At 47.7% G+C, this 8,374-nt stretch overlaps 1 protein-coding gene across 2 annotated transcripts in view; it reads right to left on the bottom strand.

Annotated features, from left to right (window-relative positions):
• Nucleotides 1-761: 761 nt before the first annotated feature.
• LOC143933914 (U4/U6 small nuclear ribonucleoprotein Prp31-like) overlaps nt 762-8,374 on the bottom strand; it is a 232,544-nt gene continuing 224,931 nt past the window's right edge. For both annotated transcript variants that reach the window (XM_077457063.1, XM_077457066.1), the window contains exon 11: nt 762-878. In XM_077457063.1, the coding sequence (XP_077313189.1) occupies nt 779-878 (100 nt within the window). In that variant the 3' untranslated portion in view covers nt 762-778. The remainder of the gene's footprint in view (nt 879-8,374) is intronic.

The raw sequence follows: 8,374 nt of genomic DNA, 5'->3' as shown, positions 1-8,374 counted from the left end.
AAGACAGGTTAAATTACCAGTGCCTTACTGTTCTTTCTGTACAGGCCTGGAGGTTTGGTTTAGGGTGGAGTTGTAGGTTAGAGGGGGGTGTGACTACTTGTTCATCAACCTGGAAAACCCTCCCCTTGCTTCACCAGAGGAATGTTCTGGAAAGGAGGCGAAAGCAGGGATTGAGGGACAGGCAGTGTATATGGCCCTAGTCCAATCATTAATTTGTTTGGACAGGGGCAGGTTCATACATATTCACTGGGGTCACATGTTCCCTGGGGGAGATTGGATGAGATTCAATCCAGAAAGGCTGCAAAATGTGACCCACAGGAGCAGGGCTTGAAGGCCTGAAGCCAGAAACTCCAGAGTTGGAAGGTTCACCATTCAAGAAGCATCTACTAACAGGACTGAGTAGAGCGGGGTCACCTGGACTTTCCTGAGGTGGCCTGGGAAGAAATCGCAGGAGGTGAGAAGGCAGGTGAGGTCTGGAACGTCAGCATTTCAACAGTACCACATGTCATTCAGAGGGACATGAGCCAGTTCATTAAGGGTTCTTTCTACTCGTGCAGCTCAACAAGAGAGGCAACTTATACTGTCCTGCATCACTTGCTGATCGAACACACACACACACACACACACACCATGGACTGCAGCATCAAGAATAAAAGTTATTGTTTCAACTGTTGAACTGTGTCTGATTAATACAGCAGGGGTTAAATCAGCCATACTGTAAAGAACTATTCAGCAGCTCTGAAGGGAGTAGTGCGCTACATACGCAAGTTTGCAATTTCTAATTACTAGTGGGAGAACAACATACCTCTCCAAAGCTCATCCGGTTAGCTTGTTTGCGAATTTCTGTGAGCCCCAGTCGCTCTTTCATCTTACGGTATCTAAGCGAAAAAAGGCAGGTATTGTTATTTGCATTCCTAGTGCCTACAAAGTTTATGCTTATACACAAAAATAGGTTTTAAAACCTATTACCTGTAAAATCTTTTGGACACAGAGCCATAGCAGTTACTAGACATGTGCATTCGTTTTCGTCCGAATGCATTTTCGTTCGAATTTCGGGTAATTTCGTTATAGTTTTAAAAAAACGATAAATGTGCAGAATCCGAAAACCAAAAGATCTGACAAACAAATGCTTTATTTTCGTTGCAGCAGTTCAATATAGATAGGATATTCGACTTGACGCTGACAACAGTGATCTGTGGCCATCGAACCTGTGGTCAAATGTGCCTAACCTTAGTTATATTCATTCAAGATTATTCTACATAGAGAGAAAAGATTCGACATTATAGAGACAATAGCAAAAAAGGTTGAATGTGCCTAACCTAACTATTAGTCCAAGATTACTCGACATAGAATAAAAGAGAAAAGATTTGACATGAAGATTCGACGAAGCAGTCACCGCGAGAGGACATTTATGGTCAAATGCTCTGCTCATAGGCTATAGAAGAATTCTAATGTTGGTTGACTAGTAATAATAAATATAATTATTACTAGTGTCATACAACATTAGATTTAGCTTGTAGGCGAAACATTCAGCTGGAATATATATACGATTGTGGCGTCTTACAGTTTAGCTGCTCCGTTGAATCTTCTTAGAACATTCGTCAGACACCATAAGCCTTCAATGACAGATTCGACCCAAATTATTTTGGATTTCTTCACAAAACAAATTTTGGGAGTAATTAAATAAATGTATTTTTCGGACGAAAACGAAATTCCAAAACAAAATATTTCACTGTGCACATATCTAGTAGTTACTATGTGGGTTATACCACCTTCAGGTGATGAACACTGGCACACCATAAGACAAGAAGTCCACTCCCTATATAACCCCTCCCACTACTGGGAGTACCTCAGTTGTTGTAGCAAAGCAATACACGTGTATACTATAAAGAAGGGTGGAAACTCTGTCCCATGATGTACTAAAAAGAAAAGGATTTTACAGGTAAGCCGTTTTAAAAATCCTATTTTCTTATCGTACATCACGGGCACAGAGCCATAGTAGTTACTATGTGGGATGTCCCATAGCTTGTTTAAAAGAAAAATGCTTAAACCTCATCTTAACTGGTAAAAGGGAACCTTTTCCATTAGAAATTCTTTGGATTTATCCAGATCGTCCCCAAACAACCGTTCACAGGGAAAGGGAAAACTAGCCAAGAGCTTTTGCATGGCACTTCGGCTGACCAATTTTCCAACCATAGAACTCTATGCACATGCACCAGCCCAAGCATAAGTCGTGAGGCCTGGAGAATAGAATCTCTAAGCCCTTGTACACACGGTCGGAGATTCCGTCGGAATGTGTCCAATCGGAGCGTTTTGTCGGATATTTCGACTGCGTGTGGTCTGCATCGGACTGCTTCCGTCAGAATATCCGTCGGACCAACTTTTCCAACTTGCCGGTAATATTTTCCGACAAAATGCTCCAATCGGACATACTCCGATCATGTGTAGAGAATCCCGATCGGACAAAGTGCCACGCATGCTCAGATCAAATTCCTACACCAAAGCTATTGGCTACTAGCATGAACATAGTCCCGTCGTAACGAAATAACGTCATCACGTCGGATTTTCCGACAACTTTGTCCGACCGTGTGTATACAACAGTTTCGGACAAAATCGGCGTATTTGGTTGTCGGAATCTCCGACCGTGTGTACAAGGGCTAATAGCTTCTATTGTAAAACATAACACCCCTGGTATCCCTGGTCGCTTAAGGACTGACAGACCGATCACTGCCAGCGCAGGCTAAACCACTGAACCTGCCAGAGAAAATACTTACCGTAAAATCCTTTTCTCTGTAATTCACTGACACAGCTCCTCTCTGTAACTAAATGGGTTCTTAGCCCTATCTCTGGAGATACTAGGCAAGTTGTAATACAACACTTACTGTGTTGCGGCACAGTGGTGTAGTGGTGTCCACCTTACCATCGCACAGTGGTGTAGTGGTTAGCACTCTCACCTAGCAGTAAGAAGGGTCGCTGGTTCGAATCCCAACCATGACACGACACTACCTCCTGCCTGGAGTTTGCATGTTCTCCCTGTGCCTGCCTGGGTTTCCTCCGGGTGCTCAGATTTCCTCCCACACTCCAAAGACATGCAGGTAGGTAATTTGGCTTCTGTCAAAATTGACCCTAGTATATGAATGGGGACCTTGGATCGTGGGCTCCCTGATGGTAGGGACTGATGTGAGTGTGCAATGTACAGGGATAGGGACAATTGTAGAAACTCAGGTTGAACTGGTTTACAAAAATCCTATTTTCTCTTATAGTCACCGACCGACACAGCTCCTCTCTAACTAAATGGGACGTCCCAAAGCAGTGCCAAACGAGGATCGGGAAAAACAGCATTGAAACTTCATCCACCATGGCAAGTGGGAACTAGTGAAACTAAACCCCCCCCCCAAAAAAAAAAAAAAAAAAAAAAAAAAAAACAGCAGTGTATGGAAAAAAAATACCACCACACAACCGGGTATTCTCAACAGGAGAGATCCCCAAAACCGCAACCATTTGCTGAAGTAATGAAACAGTGCATTAACAAAACTACTGCATTTTTAATCGAACAACCAGGAAAAAATCTCAATTGCATATGTAATTGCAACTACTCGGCCGCATGCAAAACTTTGCGGCCAAAACAGGCATCAGCCGATGCACTGGCGTCTACCTTGTAGAACTTGGTAAACGTATGGACAGACGACCAGGTCGCCGCCTTACACACCTGAGCGAAAGACGCTTGGTGTCGGAAGGCCCAAGACGTTCCGATTGCTCTTTTAGAGTGGGCTGTGACTGGAAAGGGGGGCACCTGCCCCTTCAAGGCGTAGGCTCGTACTACAATCTGTCTGATGCACCTGGAAATGGTGGCCGACGAGACCGCCATGCCTTTCTTAGGACCAGCCACCGAAACAAACAGTGAGTCTGACTTCCGAAAGGGGGCTGTGACAGACAAGTACACCTTCAGAGCCCTAACCACATCGAGAGTGACCAGCATTTCAGCAAAATGAAGCGCCTCAGCACCACAGTTGACAGTGAAGCCTTGGATAACAGGGGGAGAGAGTATCTAGGGCAGCGTCACAAACGTACTTAAGGCCTTGCACTAGTTTGTCTGCTAGCTCCACGCAGACAGGGGAGGCGTTCTGCTCTCCCAATTCGTGGTGCAAAAGTGTTGCCCACTCACTCAGTGTCTGCGACACCAGTGCGGATGCCAGTATAGGTCACACGGCTGACCCCACAACCGTAAACAAGGAACGAGCCACCGCCTCGGCCTTCCTGTCCATGGGATCCTTGAATGCAGGAGTCCCCTCAACCGGGATTGTGGTTACTTTATTTAACCTAGATACTGGGGGGTCCATGACCGGAGGAGCCGACCACATTGAGAAAGCTTTCTTCAAAGGGGTAACGCACCGCCAAATTTTTGGGGACCGAAAAGGCCCATTGCGGGCGACCCCATTCCCTGTAGATGAATTTGTCAAAATAAGTCAAATACGGGAACACCTTAGGTGAACGCGCTGGCTTGCGGGACCCAAAAGGGACTGGTACATCAGCAGAGGCATCCGCTGGCTCCAGAATCTTCAGGGTATCACGCACAGTTGTGATGAGTGCTCCAACAAGCGCCTTGTTGCACCCGGACAGGGAATCATCCTCACTGTCCTGGTCAGCCACATCTGATAGGTCAGAGCAGGTGTCACCAGCCGCAGCAGGGCCCGAGTCTGCATCAGAGCTTTCCCCAGAGGACGGGGGGGGGGGCAGGGGCATCTTACGGCACCTTTCCTTCCACGTGCCGCCTCTATCTTAGCAACATAGGAGTCAAGGACCGCCGTCAGGGTGTCCATGCACACAGCGCTAACCACAGGTGACCCGGTTGCTATAGCATGGATTTCGGAGGAAGAAACCCCAGTTTCTGAAGCCATGCTGACCCTATCCTGTCTGCCACCTGCAAGGGGACTTAGGACAGTGAAGGTCCCACCCTCCTGCTGCCGCCGTGGGTGTGTGTGTGTGTGGGGGGGGGGGGGGGTACTTAGCGCTAGACTCACCACCCTGGGGCGTTCTAGGGACTACAGGCACTGCTAGTGGCATTGACAGGAGGTTCCCAGTTGGAGAGGAGAAAACTATCAGCAGCAGCAGCTATAAACAGCGGTGAAACGTTCTGCAGAGCTAGCTTCAGCGTCCAGCAAAGAGCCATACAGCGTCCTGTACACACAGTGGACACAGCCAACAGCAAGTGAAAGCACATGTAATTCTGCCACAAGAGAACAGCGGCGAAAAAAAAAGCACTTGGGCTTCAAGAAAATGGCCGCCAAGGCCACTAAATAGGAGATCCTAAAGAAGATTGCTGCTGAAGCTCACCAGGGGAATACCAGCTTTCCCCCATCCAAGATGGCCGCCGGACAGTGCCATGCGTTGACAGAACAAAAAATAAAAAAAAAACGTGCTGCCTGCCTATAGCCAGAACAACTTCCACAAACACCTTTTGGGACCCCCAGACCGGGACCAGGACCAACGTCAGCTGCACAGAGCCCCCACAGGTGAGAAAACAGCGAACCCACACAAACCGTGCATGCAGCCACCCCCCTCAGAGGGGGGGAAGGAGGGGTGATATGGACTTGGGAGAGAAGATAGGGAGGTGAGGTGGCCCCCGAATCGACCCCCCAGGGAATGCACAGCCGCTCACCCCACTGAGGCAGGGAGAGACGTACTTGCCAGTCCTGAAGAGCTGAGAGACATTCCATCACAGACCTACTTCTGCGCAGTTACAGGGTAGCTGTTGGCCCGGTATACTGTGATCCAGACAGCAGTAGCTCGGTCATATGTATACCCCGGAGCATTGAAGCTCACCGACCACCTCTGGAGCTGAGGCATGTCGTGGCCTGCCGAGCCTTAGCTGCGGCCTGCTCACGCTCGATGGTCGGACTGGGGAGACTACAAGGATATCCTTAATCAGCCTGTCTCCCACCTGGCAGTTGATGAAAGATCCTGAGATCTTCCATCTTGTGCAAAAGGCAGGAAACATGCAGCAAAAACATGGACCGAGAGGACCCGCAGGGTTCCTAGGTCATTCTCCTTACTAGGCAAAATAAAAACTGAAGCTGCTGGGAGCAGTAAGGAGGGTTGATAGCACAGGGTCCGTACCCCTGGGGCTGGATTAAAAGTTGTGTGTATTGTGTAACAATTTTGCCTAGTTTTCCTAATGGCAGGCTATACAACCCATTTAGTTACAGAGAGGAGCTGTGTCAGTCGGTGAATATAAGAGAAACACCAGTTTCTGAAGCCATGCTGACCCTACCCTGTCTGCCACCCGAAGGGGACTTAGTGACCGTCCCACCCTCCTGCTGCCGCTGGCTGAGGGGCTCTAACCTGCTGGACTCACCACCCTGGGCCGATCCACGCTGTATTACCGCAATACCTGGTGATCTCCAGTGCTCCCAGATGCAGAGATAGCAGAAAACTGTCGGTGGTGGGCCGGTCGCACGATCGATGGACAATCAAACACACATGTTCAGAACACAGTATAACCTTCCCAGCGCCCTGTGATGACCAAACAGGAAGTAGAGGGTCCAGGGGCAGCTGCTAGAGCACAAAAACATGGTCTGGCTACAAGAAAATGGCCGCCGGTGTTCTCAATAGGGAATCACCAGGAACATGGCCAACTGAAGCCCACAGCCAGTCTGACCCTTGCCCATACTTAAAATGGCCGCTGAATAGCGCTATGAGGGACTAGAGAGAACATGTGGCAGCCACAGCGCTGCACCAACACAGGTACACGACTACACAGGCATCCAGCGGGACTAAGCTTCAGGACCCAGGCACCCAGCACAGCTAGAACCCCAAGGTGAGAGCCCAGACACACACATACTGCTCAGCACGTGAGGGGGGGGGGGGAGGAGGGAGTTGGGGACCAGGGAGAGAAAAGAGGGGGGTGAGAGGGGGCCCCTAATCAACCTCCCAGGGAATGCCCAGCTGCTAAACCCTGCCAAGACTACTGGCCTCGGCATACCGTGATGCAGACATCAGTAGCCCGGTCATATGTAAGCCCCGGAACATAAAGCTCAGCGACCACCTCTGGAGCCGAGGTATGTTGTGGCCTGCCGAGCCGTAGCTGCGACCTGCACACACTCGCTGGCCAGACTGGGGAGACTACAAGGATAAGTGAACCAGCCTGTCACCCAGCCGGCTGTTGATAGAAGATCACAGGATCATTCATCTTGCGCAAAAAGCCAAGCTTCTGCATCAAAAAACCACGGACCTATGGGCCCGCAGGGTTCCTGGGTCTATCTCCGTCGCTAGGCAAGAAAAAACTGGAGTTCTGCGTGAGCAGGCTGTGGGGTTGTGCCCCAGAACTAAAAGTTCTGAAGTGTTGTATTACAACTTGCCTAGTATCTCCAGTAATAGGGCTAACAACCCATTTCGTTACAGAGAGGAGCTATGTTGGTCGGTGAATATAAGAGAAATATTGTTTGTAAATAGGAATTCCAACTTCTTATCCGTTGTATCCATTATTTGAGCATTGTCCACCAAACAAGTTTTTATCCACAGAGGATATAGCAGCGTCAATTGCTGGAATCACCCATTTCTTATTCAACACTTCAATACCAGGCCTATTCTGGCACTCCTCTCCTACATGTAAAAATCATAATTTGCTTGCTAGAAAATTACTCAGAACCCCCAAACATGTATATTTTTTGTTAGCAGACACCATAGGGAATAAAATGGCGGTCATTGCAACTTTTTATCTCGCACAGTATTTGCGCAAGAATTTTTCAAACGCATTTTTTTCACGATTTAAAAAACAACAAAACAGTAAAGTTAGCCCAATTTCTTTTGTATAATGTGAAAGATGTTACACCGAGTAAATATATACTTAACATGTCACGCTTTAAAATTGTGCACACTCATGGAATGACGCCAAACTTCAGTACTTAAAAATTTCCATAGGTGACGCTTTAATTTTTTTTACAAGTTACATATTGAGAGTTACAGAGAAGGTCTAGAGCTAGAATTGTTGCTTGCGCTCTAACGCATGTGGCGATACCACACATGTGTAGTTTGAATGGAGTTTACATATGAGGGCGGGACTAACGTGTGCGTTTTTTTTTTTTACTTTAACTTTTTTGATCACTATTATTCCCATTACAAGGAATGTAAACATCCCTTGTAATAGGAATCATTCAAGACAGGTCCTCTTTATGGAGAGATATGGGGTCAATAAGACCCAACATCTCTCCTCCAGGCTGGAAAGCATGAGATTGTGAAAAAAAAAATTCACCGATCCCATGCCGACAGCAGTGATTGCAGCTTTGTTTACTTATGTTATTACGTCACACCCGGGCCTCCGACGGTCATAGAAATGACTGGTAACCATCTGGTCACCGGAAATCTCTATCATCAT

This window comes from Lithobates pipiens, unplaced genomic scaffold, assembly GCF_037356315.1.
Source record: "Lithobates pipiens isolate NorthernLeopardFrog02 unplaced genomic scaffold, aLitPip1_a1.2 Scaffold_27, whole genome shotgun sequence".
Lineage (NCBI taxonomy): Eukaryota > Metazoa > Chordata > Amphibia > Anura > Ranidae > Lithobates > Lithobates pipiens.
The sequence above is the reverse complement of the archived record's forward strand: the minus strand, read 5'-3'. Positions and strand labels throughout refer to the sequence as shown.